Source organism: Oncorhynchus nerka, linkage group LG8 (assembly GCF_034236695.1).
Source record: "Oncorhynchus nerka isolate Pitt River linkage group LG8, Oner_Uvic_2.0, whole genome shotgun sequence".
NCBI lineage: Eukaryota > Metazoa > Chordata > Actinopteri > Salmoniformes > Salmonidae > Oncorhynchus > Oncorhynchus nerka.
Genome location: NC_088403.1, coordinates 32516165 through 32535423, shown reverse-complemented (window position 1 = coordinate 32535423; position 19259 = coordinate 32516165). Strand labels below are relative to the sequence as shown.

At 41.1% G+C, this 19259-nt stretch overlaps 1 protein-coding gene across 2 annotated transcripts in view; it reads right to left on the bottom strand.

Moving 5' to 3' along the window:
• LOC115133144 (solute carrier organic anion transporter family member 1C1-like) overlaps positions 1–19259 on the bottom strand; it is a 60937-nt gene that overhangs the window by 11336 nt on the left and 30342 nt on the right. For both annotated transcript variants that reach the window (XM_029666080.2, XM_029666081.2), the window contains exons 7-12: positions 12207–12305; positions 11273–11521; positions 10892–11056; positions 5490–5685; positions 1607–1772; positions 1056–1240 (exon numbers count right to left, since the gene is read on the bottom strand). In XM_029666080.2, coding sequence (XP_029521940.2) covers positions 1056–1240; positions 1607–1772; positions 5490–5685; positions 10892–11056; positions 11273–11521; positions 12207–12305 — 1060 coding nt within the window. The remainder of the gene's footprint in view (positions 1–1055; positions 1241–1606; positions 1773–5489; positions 5686–10891; positions 11057–11272; positions 11522–12206; positions 12306–19259) is intronic.

The following is a 19259-nucleotide window of genomic DNA, read 5'->3' as shown; positions in this document are numbered from 1 at the left end:
TAATATCTGTCTCTTATCTGCCCACTTCGTCCCTACTGTGATCAGATTCCCTGGTCCCTCCCTGTATGCAAATGAATCCAACCTGCCTTGGACCTCCCATTATGACACGAGCTGTATTAAATCGACAGGAAACAGCACGCTTTTATCGTCAATAGTTTTAGACTCATCATTACAGCCTACTTTGGTTATCCAACAATTTAAGGCATAATAGACTTACTGTCCCGATAACTATTCAGAGAATCTCTCCAATCCCTAAAAACGTCACCACACAAACAAGCTGAGTGTCTGGATGTATGTACAAAATACAATTATCGCACAGTATAAATCAAAATGACACTTAGGCCCTAATGCACACAGTAAAAACAGAAACGGGTTAAGTTACAGAGTAAGCTACAAAGTGCATCTCTGAATTCCTTGGCCTTTCTTGTTGCCTAAGATGTTTTCAAATATTAGAACCCCTTTTCTCTTATTCAGGATAATATCCCTTCATAAATATCTTTATTTCTATATGCCATTTTAAATCAGAGCTGGACGCGGTATTGGACTGTGGTGTGCCAGTTGGCACTTGGTTTCTAAAGACATTACATTACATTTACATTTAAGTCATTTAGCAGATGCTCTTATCCAGAGCGACAAAAAAAAAAAAAAAAAAAAAGAGAAAAAAGACTGGCTGGTGTGTTTTTTAAGAGGCCGGGGCATCCGTGACATTGGCCAAATGTATACACTTTCATTGTTCGAATTAATTTACACCAAGGATATTCATACAAGATGTGTCTTCGACTACCTCCGGAGGCAGTCGAAGATGCAATCACAACCAGATCATAATGCGTATTTTGATTGTCTACACCTGTCGACCAATGTGGGCACAATCAGAATGTGGACATGATCAGGACAACGGACGCATGTTAGAACCAGGTACAAACGGGGCTTCTGATTATTTCCCCTTTAAGGTGCCTTGTCGTAGTCCCAGATTTCTTTGTGCTTTCTTGCCAACTGCTATGACCATCCTTTCTTGTTTGCGTGTATGGGTGGGTGTATGTGTGTGTGTCACTGACCTGATGAGGACCATGTAGCCTGGCGTGCCACCCAGGGAGATGATAAAGGAAGTGATGACAGAAAGAGCCAGGAAGTAAGGGAAGACACGGTCACAGTCGTCTCTGTGAGGACAGTGGCCTACACTGGCTGTCAGGTTACCACTGCTCATTCCTGCTGCCACCACACAGCTACAGTTAGAGAACACCTGCAGAGGCACACACACACAGAGACGCGCACAGAGACGCACAGAGACGCGCACAGAGACGCGCACAGAGACACGCACAGAGACACGCACAGAGACACGCACACACACAAAAGTTATCCATAAACCCACCAGGGTGCGAGTCAATTCCGACTGCAATCGTACTGAAATTAAAATGGAATTGACCCCACCCTGTTGCTCACAAGTTTATGAATCAATAATATTATATATTAGTTTGCATCTCAAATGGCACCCTATTCCCTATATAGTGTACTACTTTTAAACAGAGCCCAAAAGTAGTACACTATATAGGGAAGGGGGTGCCATTTTGGGATGTAGCCTCAGTGCTGGCAATGATCCTCATCTCACCGTGTTCTTCCCTGATCCTGTGGAGGTCTGGCAGCCAGCCAGGCAGGGAGAGACGTACGTGATGCCATTTTCTCCACAGACAGGGTCCCAGTCTCTGCCTGAACAAACACAGTCGGAGTTACAGGCTGAGAATACTGAGCGCTCCTCATACGATACACCACCCACCCTGAGAGAGAGAAAGAAAGAGGGGGAGAAATAAAGAGAATGAGAGAGAGAGAGAGAAAGAGAGAAAGGGAAAAGTGGGGTTGCTATTACAGTTTTTTTCAAATGCTAACATGCGTTGGTCAAAACCGAAGTTACATTGTCAAAACGCTTCACACAGTCAGCGAAACAGAAGTGTATGTGGACCAAACTGTGAATCATTTTTCATTGTTTTCACACAAAATGCATTCAATGACCACATTCTCCGTAAACCAAGAACTATTTTCTCATTCATACTCCACCACCTGCAAAACTACATATTTGCAGCACATGTGCTAACACACTGTTTCCAAAACTGTTACAAACACATTCAAAACAGAAGGATGAAAAATGTTGTGCATTTCTGCAGTAACCAGATTGAAACATATAGAAAATCTCAGAAGACTATTTCATCATTCCAAACATAGCTGATTGCAATTTCAGCCTGAAGCCGACCCAAGTGTCCTGTTTTTAGTCTCGTTACCAAACAGACAAAAGAGGGCGGCTTTGGAATGATTTAGTTCGGAAACATGGCTCAAGGAAGACAGGTTGGTGGGGAAAGAAGAGTGTCAGGGAGAGGGAGAATGTGTGGAGGACAAAGGAGAGGAAGACAGGTTGGTGGGGAAAGAAGAGTGGCAGGGAGAGGGAGAATGTGTGGAGGACAAAGGAGAGGAAGACAGGTTGGTGGGGAAAGAAGAGTGTCAGGGAGAGGGAGAATGTGTGGAGGACAAAGGAGAGGAAGACCAAGAGCGGTGGTCTCTGATGAGATAAGGGCCACAATTATTGACCATGTTGTAAACCATGGTCTCTCTTTGAGAGAGGCAACCAAGTCTGCAACCAAATCTGCAGCGTTCAACAGTTGCATCAATAGTACGAATTTTCCGGCAAAACAACAGGTGAGTCGTGCATCTTTCAATAATAATTGAACTACATATTACAGTAGAATACAGTATGTTCACATTTTTACATGTATTGACATTTTGAAATATATTGATTATTTTGTGTTGCTGGCAGACAATATCCCTTTTGGGAATGTGAATACGGTCAGCACAACAACAATTGCCAGAGTCCCAGAGAATCATAAGGATGAAGCACTGTACCCTTTGAGAGAAATGGTGAACGTGTGAAAGAACTCCGGTATCAATATGTCCAGGTAAGATGTCTGTTCAATAACCAGACCGTGTATATACACAACTAAACATAATGTAAAGTACTGTAAAACTGTGGCTTTACTGTATTTTAGAGTGTAATGGAGTTGGAAGCCAGGCAAACTGCACATACATCCATCTTTGTGGATGAAGCTGGATTCAACCTGGCAAAAACACACCCCAGGGGAAGAAATGTGATTGGACAGAGAGCAACCGTGGATGTCCCTGGACAGAGAGCAACCCTGGATGTCCCAGGCCAGAGAGGAGCTAACATCACAATGTGTGCAGCACTGTCCAATGATGGTTTGTTGTTACACAAACCACTCATTGGCCCCTACAATACAGAGAGGCTCATTTATTTTCTGGATGACCTGCATAATCGACATGTGGAGAGAGGGTCAAGAAACTCCCCTACCTTCGTTGTTGTGTGGGATAATGCAGCATTAAACCACTCTGCTGCAGTCAGACTGTTTGCCCCACATCTCAGGATGTCAGTACTATTCCTGCCTCCATACTCCCCCTTCCTAAACCCCATAGAGGAGTTTTCTCTGCGTGGAGGAGGAAGGTTTATGACCACCATCCACATGACCAGATGTCCTTACTGGATGCCATGAATGCAGGGTGTGGAGACACTTCTCCTGAAGACTGCCAGGGTGTGGAGACAATTCTCCTGACGACTGCCAGAGTTGGATTAGACATTCCAGAAGATACTTCCCAAGATGCATCGCCAGAGAAGACATACGATGTGATGTTGATGAGAACTTGTGGCCAAATGCAGGAGAGAGGGAGAACTAGAACCCACACAGTACTGTGCAGTATGAGTGATTTTACTATATATGTTGTTATTTGTCATTATTATTGCAGCCCTGAAATTTCAGGAATTTGTTTTTTTGTTTCAACTTATTTTTCACAAGTAAACTACCTACATGCAAAGATACAGAAAAAAATAAAGGCTATTGCAGCAATTTTCTGCATCTGATTCATTCTTGTTACATTGACTGTCCTAAAGTATAAGTGAAAAGGTGTTATTTATATGTTATAAAAATCATTCAAACTTCAAAGAGAAGTTCATTTATGTAATGCTCCCTGTTAGTGTTTTTTTTAGGTCAGTGTGTTATGAGTGACAATATATGCTTTCTGAGTGAGAATTATTGCCAGTTATGGTCAAACAAGCTTATTTTGAGACATGAATGAAGTGGTTTGAGGTAAGCTTAACTGTTCGGCTAAAATGCATGTTGGTAATGCAGACTGTGAAGAGTTTTGAAAAAGTGGCTTCAGCATTGACCGACGCTTGTTAGCAATTTAAAAAAACGACTAGATTTTAATTTATAGTGCTTTTCTTTATACAGAATCTAATGGATACATACATGACTTGACCTCTGCCTGCTCAGATACAGAAGGTGTGATGTGTATTTAATCAAATGCATAATACATAATATAAATACAACAAGTGTTGGTCCCATGTTTCATGACCTGAAATAAAAGATCTCAGAAATGTTCCATCTGCACAAAAAGTATTTCTCAAATGATGTGCACAAATTTGTAAGCATTTTATCATTTGCCAAGATAGTCCACCCCCCTGACAGGTGTGGCATATCAAGAAGCTGATTAAACAGCATGATCATTACACAGATGCACTTTGTGCTAGGGATAATAAAAGGCCACTCTAAAATTAGCAGTTTTGTCACCCAACACAATGCCACAGATGACCTCAAGTTTTGAGGGGGCATGCTGACTGCAGGAATGTCCACTAGGCTACCTGCCGTTGCCAGAGATCTCATATAGAGATCTAATGTTAATTTCTCTACCACATCCTCGGTGCGGCAGGTAGCTTAGTGGTTAGAGTGTTGGACTTGTAACCGAAATGTTGCAAGATCGAATCCCTGAGCTGACGAGAAAAAAATCTGTTGTTCTACCCCTGAACAAGACAGTTAACCCACTGCTCCTAGGCTGTCATTGAAAATAAGAATTTGTTCTTAACTGTCTTGCCTAGTTAAATAAATGAGAGAATTTGGCAGTCTGTCCAACTCGCCTCATCACCGCAGGCCATGTGTAACCACGCCAGCCCAAGAACTCCACATCTGGCTTCTTCACCTGTGAGACCAGCCACTCGGACAGCTGATGAAACAGGAGTATTTCTGTCTGTAATAAAGCCCTTTTGTGGGGGAAAACCCATTCTGATTGGGTGGGCCTATGCCCTCCACCCCTGCCCAGTCATGTGAAATCCATAGATTAGGGCCTAATGAATTTATTTTCTTATATGAACTGTAACCGATTCAATGAATGTTATCAACCAAATTCAGTGCCGGTTCTGATATTGACATTAGCAGCAAACAGCCTTGACAGAACCAGGGGGGAGAAATCCCTGATTGGCTATTATAGACCACATCTCTCCAGTGTTAGAGGTATGCTGTCCTCTAGGAGCAATTATTAGCATACGCACTCCAGCATGTTACCTGTTTGTGGTGCTGGGAATAGAACATTTACAGAGGGTAAATACTGTATGTACTTAAGGGGAACTTCTACCCAGAGCTCTGTGTGTGTGTGTGTCCCACCTGTTGTAGGGCAGCGTGATCCCAGCCACTTTGACGTTCTCGCAGCTCATGACGAAGAAGAAGAGGGATAGGAAGTAGCCTATCAGAGAGGTGCCGAACGCAAACTTGGCTGCTCCCATGATGCTCAGCTTCAGCCTCTTCATGAGCAGGCCGCCGGTGAAAATTCCCAACGCCACGGCAGGGATGTTGATTGTACCTGGAACAAACACACAAACAACACACACTCTGTAAACATTAAGACATGGGTCTCATTCTTTAGAAATATTCTTAATTCCTAGTCATGGAGGATTTAGGCCAGCACTAAGGTCTTGACGATAGGTTCAATGGGACTGAAACACCATGTAAACCAACCAAAGCCCTAAACCAGGCATAGACTTTCACACAATACCATACTGTAGCTTTTTCCTACCTTTCATATCACAGTAGCTAAAAGTCTACCTTTTATGCCAGTGCTATTCCACCACCCAATACAGCCCCATACAGTACAGCAGAGTAGAACCAGGCCATACCGCCTGAGACTCAGCCTTCGATATAGTTGACAGTAGAGAGAACACACAGTAGCGCTGTCCAACTCCCACTCAAAGACCAAAGCTCTTGGTCTATTTCATACATCAATGTACAGATATCATATTCTATCTGTCCCTTCTATTACTGTAGTTATGCTAGATATTGCATTCCCTTTCATACACAACATGCAATGGCCAGGTAAATAGTGGAACGAGGCCTATTTAGATCAGCATTCACATTTGAGGGTTGAATCATAACACATTGTATAGCTCAATAAAACAGCACCTTTGATCTCCTACTGCTTGATCTAGTATTAACAATACTGTAAGCATGTGCTTTTCTATGCGTGTGCTTTTCTATGCGTGTGCTTCTCTATGCGTGTGCTTCTCTATGCGTGTGCTTCTCTATGCGTGTGCTTCTCTATGCGTGTGCTTCTCTATGCGTGTGCTTTTCTATGCGTGTGCTTTTCTATGCGTGTGCTTCTCTATGCGTGTGCTTCTCTATGCGTGTGCTTCTCTATGCGTGTGCTTCTCTATGCGTGTGCTTTTCTATGCGTGTGCTTCTCTATGCGTGTGCTTCTCTATGCGTGTGCTTCTCTATGCGTGTGCTTCTCTATGCGTGTGCTTCTCTATGCGTGTGCTTCTCTATGCGTGTGCTTCTCTATGCGTGTGCTTCTCTATGCGTGTGCTTCTCTATGCGTGTGCTTCTCTATGCGTGTGCTTCTCTATGCGTGTGCTTTTCTATGCGTGTGCTTTTCTATGCGTGTGCGTTTCTATGCGTGTGCGTTTCTATGCATGTGCTCTTCTATGCATAAAGCGAGTCATTTTAAATTTCACATCTAAATTGAACAAGCTCATGCAGGAGATGAATCAAGGCCAGTGTTGGGGGTAAGGCATTACAAAGTTATGGGTTAGAGCACTCCGATTACTTTTCTGTGGTAACGAGTTACTTAACAGGTCGATTTTTCTATTTAATTAATCAGTTACTTAATTACGTTTTCAAATAAGCAAGTCATTATTTTTACAATATAATTTCCTTTTTTTGTTTTGTTTCTAGCTAGTGAGATGGCAGAGACAATTATAGACTTTACATCGTGGAAGAATTCACATTACATTGAATTGGTAGGGGAAAAGGACAGGAACGTCACAGTAAAATGCTAATCTGCCTCGGGGTTAAGAGCCTGTCAGCTGCAAAGAACTCCACTTTACATATCAAGAAGCACCTTCAGACTTTTTCCTTGTGCGTTATAACGTTAAATCGATACTTTGGAGGAAGGCAGTGAAATATATCAACAAGGTGTGATTGAAGGTCAGCTGTTATATTTGGACTTTGGAGTCATGAATGTTGTAATGTGCAAACCGTGACCTTTTGAAAAGGCAACGCTCCTGTAACTTCTATGAAAATAATTCAACTAGTTGGTATCTAGACAATCTGGTTGTTGTGGTTCATAAATGGCATGTTTGGAAAGGGCTATTGCTCGTCTTAACTTGTGTGTTTTCGTATCGCTCTGCCAAGTTTGTATCTGTGTGTAAAACAGATTGGTAGCAAGTTATACTTGTATTGGAGCTCTCCTTTTACTGTGCCCAGTTAGTTTTATACAGTGCCTTCGCAAAGTATTCATACCCCTGGACTTTATACACATTTCGTTGTGTTACAGCCTGAATTGTAGAAGGATTCAATTGAGATTTTGTGTCATTGACACACACACACACACACACACACACAAAACCCCATCATGTCGAAGAAGAATTCTGTGTTTTCTTAGAAACGAATTCAAATCAAAAGCAGAAATGTCTTGACTCAATAAGTATTCAACTCCTTTGTTATGGCAAGCCTAAATAGGAGGAGAAGGAGAAATCACGCATTTAACAAGTTGCATGGACTCACCACTCTATGTGCAATGATAGTGTTTAACATGATTTATTAATGACTACCTCATCTCTGTACCCCACACATACAATTATCTGTAAGATTCCTCAGTCGAGACAGATTCAACCACAAAGACCAGGGAGGTTTTCTAATGCCTCACAAAAAAAGGTCACCTATTGGTAGATGGGTAAAAATAAATAGCAGACATTGAATATCCCTTTGAACATGGTGAAGTTATTATTTACACTTTGGATGGTGTATCAATGCACCTAGTCACTACAAAGACACAGGTGTCTTTCCTAACTCAGCTGCCGGAGAGGAAGGAAACCGCTCAGAGATTTTACCATGATGCCAATGTTGACTTTAAAACAGTTAGAGTTTAATGGCTGTGATAGGAGAAAAGTGAGGATGGATCAACAACATTGTAGCTAATTCACAATACCAACCTAAATTACAGAATGAAAAGAAGGAAGCCTTGTACAGAATGAAAAGAAGGAAGCCTTGTACAGAATTAAAATAGTCAAATCGCTAAATAATGTGGCAACGAAATTAACTTTATGTCCTGAATACAAAGTGTTATGTTTGGGGCAAATCACATCACTGAGTATCACTCTTCATATTTTTAAGTATGGTGGTGGTTGCATCATGTTATGGGTACCGTACGCATGTCATCAGCAAGGACTAGGGAGTTTTTTAGGATTAAAAGAAATGGACTGAAGCTAAGCACAGGCAAAATCCTAGAGGAAAACCTGGTTCAGTCTGCTTTCCAACAGACACTGGCAGACAAATTCACCTTTCAGCAGGACAATAACCTAAAACACAAGACCAAATGTACACTGGAAATGCTTACTAAAACGACATTGAAGGTTCCTGAGTGGCCTGGTTACAGTTGACTTAAATCGTCTCGAAAATCTTTGGTAAGACTTGAAAATGGCTGTCTAGCAATGATCAACAACCAACTTAAAAGATCTTGAAACATTTTTTAAAGAATAATGTGCAAATATTCTACAATCCAGATGTGCAAAGCTCTTAGAGACGTACCCAGAAAGACTCACAGCTGTAATCGCTGCCAAAGGTGATGCTAACATGTATTGACTGAGTGATGTGAATAATTACAGTATGTAGGTTAGATATTTCTCTAGTACATTTCAATACATTTGAAACATTTTCTAAAAACATGTTTTCACTTTGTCATTATGGGGTATTGTGTGTAAATGTTTTTATTGAATCACTTTGAATTTCGGCTGTAACACATCAAAATGTGGAAACCAGTGGAGGCTGCTGAGGAGAGGACAGCTCATAAGAATGGATGTAATTGAGCGAATGGCATGGCATCAAACACATGGAAACCATTTGTGACGGTAACCAATGGGCCAGGATGCCAGGGATCGGCAACATGTGGTCCGCAGGACTAAACCTTACAGTGACTGGTTTTCTGGGGGTACAAAAACACTGTAAAATCCCAAGGAATTCAGATAAAACAGAGTTTCATTTAATCTGTTCTTAAGTATCCCCCCCCCCAAAAAGTGATTGTCTCTCAATGTAATAAAGGTATGAAATTATTGTTATTTTCAAATACAACCTATTTTTAGGCTTAGTTGTGGTCAATTTGCAGTGTAAAAATGATTCTAATTGCGCTTTTTATTTCACCTTTATTTAACCAGGTAAGCTAGTTGAGAACAAGTTCTCATTTACAACTGAGACATGGCCAAGATAAAGCAAAGCAGTGCGACACAAACAACAACACAGAGTTACACATGGAATAAAAAAGTGTACAGTCAACAACAGCTGCAGCGATCGGTTAGCTGCTCAGATAGGAGATGTTTAAAGTTAGTGAGGGAAATATAAGTCTCCAGCTTCAGTGATTTTTGCAATTCCTTCCAGTCAGTGGCAGCAGAGAACTGTAAGGACAGGTGGGCCAAAGGCTTTGGGGATGACCAGTGAGATATACCTGCTGGAGCGAGTGCTACGGGTGGGTGTTGTTATCGTGACCAGTGAGCTGAGATAAGGCGGAGCTTTACCTAGCATAGACTTATAGATGACCTGGACCTGGAGCCAGTGGGTCTGGCGACGAATATGTAGCGAGGGCCAGCCGACTAGAGCATACAGGTCGTAGGCTGTCATTGTAAATACACATTTGTTCTTTACTGACATGCCTAGTTAAATAAAGTTTACATTTTTTTATTAAAATGTTCCTGCCCCCTGATCATCCATTTCTGCAAAAATAGTCCCGTGGCTTAATCTAGTTGCCTACCCTTGGCCTATCAGTTGCCTACCCTTGGCCTATCAGTTGCCTACCCTTGGCCTATCAGTTGCCTACCCTTGCACTAGGCCTATCAGTCGTCAGAGTCAAACCATTCTAAAGTAGTGTGCATAAAGCTAATTCTGATAGACCCTTAAAGGTCCAACGCAGATGTTTTTATCTCAATATCAAATCATGCCTGGGTAACAATTAAGTACCTTACTGTGATTGTTTTTAATTAAAATAGTCAAAAAGAAACAAAACTATCTTAGCAAAGACCAATTTCTCAAGCAAGAATTTACCTAAGACTGTCTGGGAGTGGTCTGAGCGGGGAGGAGAAAACTGAAAACTATTTGTTTTGGCAGAGGTTTGGAACTATCTTTCTTATTGGTCTATTAAATATTTTACCGCCTGGTGATGTCACCAGGCAGGCCAAAACTCCATCCCACCAAAACAGGCTGTAATTTCAGGTGTTCTTTTCAAACAGCTCTTACACTAAAAGGGCATTATCATCATTTTCACAATTTCACAGTATTATTCCAACCTCAGTGTGAAAATATATATAAAACACAGGAAAAACATGTTCTTGACTGCACTGGGCCTATAAGAATGACCAACATACCCAAGGCATCTTCAGAGGTCTTTTTGTTTTTGGTAACGCAGAAGTAATGTAACCAGTTACATTCCATAGTAAGTCATGTTGTAACATAAGTTACTTTTAAAAGTAACGTTCCCCAACAATGATCAAGCCATATAAGCTATATGATTGGCCAACGTTACGTACCCATCAGGAAATTGGCTTTTGATGCGGACTGTCCGTAATGTTGCTCTATGTATTTGGGCTTGTAGGTTACCATGCCGATGAGAGAGTTCAGCTGAATGATGGTCACACACAGGTAGATGAAGTACACTGGGTTCCCCAGGAGGGTTTTCAACGTTGGTATGAAATCTAGATTAAAAACCATCAACAAAACATCATCAGTTGTCATGGGCATTTTTGTCTACCTTTTTCCATACTACGGTCATTTCATCCAAAGCAACCTGAATTTAATATACAATTTTACCTGAACTTTGAAAAGCCTTTTGACTTTGAAAAGCCTTTTTAAACTCCAATCACAATCTAAACCAGAAAATATTCTAACTTTATCCCCATTCAACAAAATACCTTTGGCCATCTCCAGAAAGCCAGCTGGCTCGTCAGCTTGGTACTTATGCTCCAGGAGAGGGGAGTCTTTGATGAAGCTAGTCTGCTCCGGGGTGCACTGGGCTGGGCCTCGGTCTGACGGGATGGGCAGGGAACGGGGCAGGAACCAGAAGGGGATGGCTGAAAGCAGGGTGATTACCCCAGCAATAAGGTAACCTAACCACCAGGCCCCCACCCAGCGAGCATCACCAGGGCTTATGGTGATACTCTCTATACAGCGAAGGGAGACACAGAATTTGATTTATTACAATCCCCATTAGCCGAGGCCAAGGGTGACAGCTAGTCTTACTGGGGTTCGAAATAACGAAAAATACATTACAGACAAAAGACTTTACACAATTTACATACATTTAAAAACATTAACATGTAGTGTGTGTCCATCTATCAGTTACAAATACATGTCAGTACATACATATAACAAGAGAACTCTCTATACAGGGAGGACAAGCACAGAGAGAGAGCTGTGACTGTTGGGGACAAAATACATTATGAGAATAACTTGAGTACACTAGTAACGTTCCTAGCAACAAGTCTTACTGGAGAGAATAACAAGCACAGCACAGCTGCTTTTTGTGCATATCTTAACCATCTCTCCTGCTTCAAATTGGTTACTCAAATTAGGTAGCTGACGTCACTGAGCAGTGTTCTGGAGCACACTAGTTCATTTAGTCCGATAACCTAGAATCTAGACGCATGCGCATATATAACACTTATTGAACACAGTCAGTGAGTGCACTCTAGGAACGGCAATGAACTTAACTCAGAGCCCTGTTTGTTAGTCTAGTAGTGACAGAACAGAGGTGAATGCCCTGTCGCTGTCTAAACTGGAGAACTGACTAGTCCAAAAGTGTGTAGGCGGCCTAGACAGAATACTCGGTAGATACCGGTTACTCACCCATGTTGACAAATCCAATGTCCACATATATTTTGGCACACAGGGATCCCAGTAAATAGCCAAACACAGGACCAATGACTGCTATGGTCTGAACGCAGCCTGAAATATGAAAAGACGCACACGCATGCACGAACACACACAGCAATTGATTTATTATACTAACCAGGTCCATAGGTCAACAATAAGACGGTTGTTGTGTGATTTTTAAAAAAGGTCAAAGAGATGCTTCTGCTTATATGGACCGTTCGTCCATTCATGCTATCACAACGAGGTTGATTCAATCCGATCCAGCGTTAACCGGTGATAGCAGACACCGGCATAGAGGATGTTATGGCGGTGTGGTTAGAGCCGTCAAATCAGTGATTAGCTGCTCTTGCGCTCATTGTCAAAGCCACACCCACTCCACTTGTGTTAGAAGTTCAGAAGGAGAAAGTGTAGGCTATATATAGAAATAACTACGCTCAAATTGAAAAATCATCCAATGAAATACTGACAATTTTTTATTATACTAATCGAGATCACATTCCAGTGTTCGAAAAATGGCTGCATAGCATTTCTGTTAATGCAAGCGTGTAGCGCCCAACGCAGGAGATGAGAAGCAGGTACAAAGAGTGAATAATTTAATATAGACTGACATGCAACGGAACAAGAACAGCGTCTGGACATGAACACGACACAACAAACGAGGCTACTACAGGGAACAACACAGAGGAGCAGACATATAGAGTGTTGTAATGGAAGGCCCTGTGTGGTAATATAGACCGTCATGGTTGATAGCTACCATGACAAAGACCAAACCGGCGCAAGTACCGTTGAGGACAGTGCCAGTGGTGTCTCTCTATCACACGTGAAGGATCTTTTAAACAACAAAAAAAGAGACCTATAAGCAGTAGTTACAACGACAAGAAAATAGTTTCAAGTGTTTCGTCCAAATACGTGTGGATTCTACGAATAAAAGAATGGACGACCTGACCAGAGAGGTCCAGGACCTAAAGAAGAGTTTGCAGTTCTCCACAGGGTCAGCTCGACGAGTTGAAAACAGGAGAATGGCAAGATGACAACCATCTTTAAGTCATTGAGAGAGGACATCAGTTCTGTGTGTGAATCCATGATAACAACTACAGATAAATCAGACTATCTCGAGGGACAATCGAGGCTAAACAACATGGTTGTGGACGGAATTGCAGAATCTCCACATGAGACCTGGATGAAGTCGGAGGACAAAGTGAGGGAAATGATCTTTGAGAAATTGAAGATGGACCACAGGACGATTGAGGTGGAGTGCGCCCACAGGACTGGAAAACCCACCACCGGTCCAGGTGATAGGCCCAGGCCGATAGTGGTCAAGTTCCTGAGGTTCAAGGACAAGGTAGCTGTTCTGGAAAGAGCCAAGAACTTGAGAGGAACGTATATCTTCCTCAACGAGGACTATCCTGAAGCTGTGCGCCAGAAGAGGAAAGAACTGAAACCAGCCATGAAAGCTGCCAGAGTGCGTCGGGACATTGTGTACATCCGCTACGACAGGCTCATTGTACACCCTCCCTCCCTCCCAGAAGCCTGGGAGGGATGAGAGAGCCAAGCCTATGGCTTCGTAGCCTCAACCCGTAGCACATACACACTGATTGATTAATGGACTGCTGAATGTATTTTCTTCTCTTGCTTTGTCTGCTCTTTTCAGTATTATGTCTATCTCTGATAAGCTACACAGGAAACGGCTGAAAATAGCCCATATTAATACGTTTCTTTAGAAATAAGGTTCATGAAATCAATAACTTGCTAACATCAGATAACAACCATATATATAAGCCATTTCTGAGACTCACTTAGATAATTCATTTGATGATACATCAGTAGCAATACAAAGATATACCACCTATAGAAGAGACAGAAATGCTTATGGGGAGGAGTTGCTGTATATATTCAGAGCCATATCCCTGTAATGCTTAGAGGAGATCTTATCTCAAGTGTTATTGAAGTGTTGTGGTTGCAGGTTCACTTGGCACATCTAAAGCCTTTTCTTTTGGGGTGTTGCTATAGGCCACCAAGTGCTAGCACTCAGTATCTAAATAATATGTGTGAAACGCTTGATGGTGTATGTGAAGTAGAGAGGTCTACTTTCTTGGAGACCTGAATATTGACTGGTTTTCATCAAGCTGTCTGCTCAAGAGGAAGCTTCTTAGTATAACCCGTGCCTGTAATCTGGTTCAGGTTATTAATCAACCTACCAGGGTGTTTACAAACACTACAGGAACAAGATCATCCACATGTATAGATCCCATTTTTACTAATACTGTAGAACTTTGTTCTAAAGCTGTATCCGTATCCATTGGATGCCGTGATCACAATATAGTGGCTATATCCATGGAAAGCCAAGGTTCCAACAGCTAGGCCTAAAATAGTGTATAAGAGATCATGCAAAAGATTTTGCTGTGACTCTTAAGTGGATGATGTAAAAATAGTTGTTGGTCTGATGTGATTAATGAGGAACATCCAGGCGCTGTTAAGGCATCATGAATTGATGAGGAATTGAAACACTGTATGGTTGAAAGAGACGGGGCAAAAGGAGTAGCTAATACATCTAGCTGTAAATCTGACTGGTTTACTTACTGCAAATTGAGAAGTGATGTGACTAAATTCAACAAAAAGAAGAAACTGTATTATGAAGCCAAGATCAATTATATAAAGAATGATGGAAAAACAACAACTTTGGAGTACTTTAAATGAAATTATGGGCAGAAAGACAAATTCAAATCCATCTTTCATCGAATCAGATGGCTTATTCCTCACAAAACCAATTGATGTGGCCAATTATTTGAATAATTATTTCATTGGCAAAGTGGACAATCTTAGGCAGGAAATGCCCACAACAAACAGTGAGCAATTATATTCATGTATGAAAAAACGAATAATGAAAGAAAAGCAGTGCAAGTTTGAATTTTGTTAAGTTAGTATGGGAGAGGTGGAAAGATTTAACTATCAATAATGACAAACCTCCTGACATTGACAACTTAAGAGAGAAAGCTACTGAGGATGCTAGCTGGCTCTATAGCCACTCCTATCTGTTTTTAATCTGAGTTTAGAGGAAAGTCTTTGTCCTCAGGCCTGGAAGGAAGCCAAAGTAATTCTGCTATCCAAGAGTGGTAAAGCGGACTTTACTGGTTCTAACAGCAGACTATAAGCTTGCTGCCAGTTCTTAGCAAACTGTTGGGAAAAAATTGTGTTTCACCAAATACAATGCTATTTCTCTGTAAACAAATCAACAACAGACTTTCAGCATGCTTATAGAGAAGGGCACTCAACGTGTACTGCACTGACACAAATGACTGATGATTGGTTGAAAGAAATTGATAATAAGAAGATTGTGGGAGCTGATTTCAGTGCAGCCTTTGATATTATTGACCATAACCTGTTGTTGAAAAAAAACTTAGGGCTAGGCCCCTTCAAAAAAAATCCACATGAATGAAAAACGTTCCCGTTTTAAACAAGATATTTTGTCACGAAAAGATGCTCGACTATGCATATCATTGACAGCTTTGGAAAGAAAACACTCTGACGTTTCCAAAACTGCAAAGATATTGTCTGTGAGTGGCACAGAACTAATGCTACAGGCGAAACCAAGATGAAATTTCATACAGGAAGTGAGCCAGATTTTTGAGGCGCTGTGTTCCAATGTCTCCTTATATGGCTGTGAATGCGCAAGGAATGAGCCTACACTTTCTGTCGTTTCCCCAAGGTGTTTGCAGCATTGTGACGTATTTGTAGGCATATCATTGGAAAATTGACCATAAGAGACTACATTTACCAGGTGAGAAACCAAACTGCCACGAGTGACTTATCATCGAATAGATATGTGAAAAACACCTTGAGGATTGATTCTAAACAACGTTTGCCATGTTTCTGTCGATATTATGGAGTTAATTTGGAAAAAAGTTTGCGTTGTAATGACTGAATTTTCGGGGGTTTTCTTAGCCAAACGTGATGAACAAAACGGAGCGATTTCTCCTACACAAATAATCTTTTTGGAAAAACTGAACATTTGCTATCTAACTGAGAGTCTCCTCATTGAAAACATCCGAAGTTCTTCAAAGGTAAATTATTTTATTTGAATGCTTTTCTTGTTTTTGTGAAAATGTTGCCTGCTGAATGCTAGGCTTAATGCTATGCTAGCTATCAATACTCTTACACAAATGCTTGTGTAGCTATGGTTGAAAAGCATTTTTTGAAAATCTGAGATGACAGTGTTGTTAACAAAAGGCTAAGCTTGTGAGCCAATATATTTATTTCATTTCATTTGCGATTTTCATGAATAGTTAACGTTGCGTTATGGTAATGAGTTTGAGGCTATAATTACGCTCCCGGATACGGGATTGCTCGTCGCAACAGGTTAAGCTTTCAACCGATATAAGACACTTATATGTACCTAAATGTTTCATATCCATAATGTTTATGATTATTTATATGAATTGCGCGCCCTCCAGTTTCACAGGAAGTTGCCCCGCTAGCGAGACGCCTAGCCCTAAATGAAGTGCTATGGCTTTTCAACCTCTGCCATATCATGGATCCAGAGATATCTATCTAATAGGTTTCCTTTAATGGAAGCATCTCTAATGTCAAATATGTAAAGTGTGGTGTACCGCAGAGCAGCTCTCTAGGCCCTCTACTCTTTTCTATTTTTACCAATGACCTGCCACTGGCATTAAACAAAGCATGTGTGTCAATGTATGCTGATGATCGAACCATATACACATCAGCATCCACAGCTAATGAAGTCACTAAAACACATAACAAAGAGTTGCAGTCTGTTTTGGAATGGGTGGCCAGTAATAAACTGGTCCTGAACATCTCTAAAACTAAGAGCATTTTATTTGCTACAAATCATTCCTTAAGTGCTAGACCTCAGCTGAATCTGGTAATGAATGGTGTGGCTGTTGAACAAGTTGAGGAGACTAAATTACTTTGCGTTACCTTAGATTGTAAACTGTCATGGTCAAAACATATAAATTCAATGGTTGCAAAGATGGGGAGAGGTCTAGCCGTAATTAAGAGATGCTCTGCTTTTTTGACACCACACTCCAAAAAGCAAGTTCTGCAGGCTCTAGTTTTGTCTAATCTTGATTAATGTCCAGTCCGTGTGGTCCAGTGCTGCAAGGAAAGACCTAGTTAAGCTGCAGCTGGCCCAGAACAGAGCGGCACGTTTTGCTCTTAATTGTAATTAGAGGGCTAATATTAATACTATGCATGCCAGTCTCTCTAGACTAAGAGTTGAAGAGAGACTGACTGCATCACTTCTTTTTATAAGAAACATTAATGTGTTGAAAATCCAAAATTGTTTGCAAAGTCAACTTACACACAGCTCTGACACACACACTTATCCCACCAGACATACCACCAGGGGTCTTTTCATAGTCCCCAGATCCAGAACAAATTCAAGGAAACGTACAGTATTATACAGAGCCCTTATTGCATGGAACTTCCTTCTATCTCATATTACTCAAATAAACAGCAAACCTGGTTTCAAAAAACAGATAAAGCAACACCTTGTGGCACAACGCCTCACCGCTATTTGACCTAGATAGTTTGTGTGTATGCATTGATATGTAGGCTGTGTGCTTTAAAAAAAAATGTATGTAGTTCTGTCTTTGACCTGTTCTTGTCTAACGATGTTCTGTATTATGTTTCATGTTTTGTATACCCCAGGAAGAGGAGCTGCTGCTTTTGCAACAGCTAATGGGGATCCTAATAAAATACAAAATACATACAGTTGAAGTCGGAGGTTTACATACACCTTAGCCAAATACATTTAAACTCAGTTCCTGACATTTAATCCTAGTAAAAAAATTCCCTTAGGTCAGTTAGGATCACCACTTCATTTTAAGAATGTGAAATGTCAGAATAATAGTAGAGAGAATGATTTTTATCAGCTTTGATTTCTTTCATCACATTCCCAGTGGGTCAAACATACACTCAATTAGTATTTGGTATCATTGCCATTAAATTGTTGAACTTGGGTCAAACAATTTGTGTAGCCTTTCACAAGCATCCCATAATAAGTTGGGTGAATTTTGTCCCATTCCTTCTTACAGAGCTGGTGTAACCGAGTCAGGTTTGTAGGCCTCCTTGCCCACACACACTTTTTCAGGTCACCTCACTAATGGTCTATAGGATTGATGTCAGGGCTTTGTGATGGCCACACCAATACCTTGACTTTGTTGTCCTTAAGCCATTTTGCCACAAATGGCTTGCAAGCCTCCCACCTTTTCCTCCAAACACTACAATGGTCATTATGGCCAAACAGTTATATTTTTGTTTCATCAGACCAGAGAACATTTCTCCAAAAAGTACGATCTTTGTCTCCATGTGCAGTTGCAAACTGTAGTCTGGCTTTTTTATGGTGGTTTTGGAGCAGTGGCTTCTTCCTTGCAGAGTGGCCTTTCAGGTTATGTCGATATAGGACTTGTTTTACTGTGAATATAGATATTTTTGTACAGGTTTCCTCCAGCATCTTCACAAGGTTCTTCGCTGTTGTTCTCAGATTGATTTGCACTTTTCACACCAAAGTACGTTCATCTCTAGGAGACCGAACACGTCTCCTTCCTGAGCAGTATGATGGCTGCGTGGTCCCATGGAGTTTATACTTGCGTACTACTGTTTGTACAGATTAATGTGATACCTTCAGGCGTTTGGAAATTGCTCCCAAGGATGAACCAGACTTGTGGAGGTCTACAATTATTTTTCTGAGGTCTTGGCTGATTTCTTTAGGTTTTCCCGTGATGTCAAGCAAAGAGGCACTGAGTTTGAAGGTAGGCCTTGAAATACATCCACAGGAACACCTCCAATTGACTCAAATTATGTCAATTAGCCTATCAGAAGCTTCTAAAGCCATGACATCATTTTCTGAAATTTTCCAAGCTGTTTAAAGGCACAGTCAACTTAGTGTATGTAAACTTCTGACCCACTGAAATTGTGATACAGTGAATTTCAGTGAAATAATCTGTCTGTAAACAATTGTTGGAAAAATTACTTGTGTCATGCACAAAGTAGATGTCCTAACCG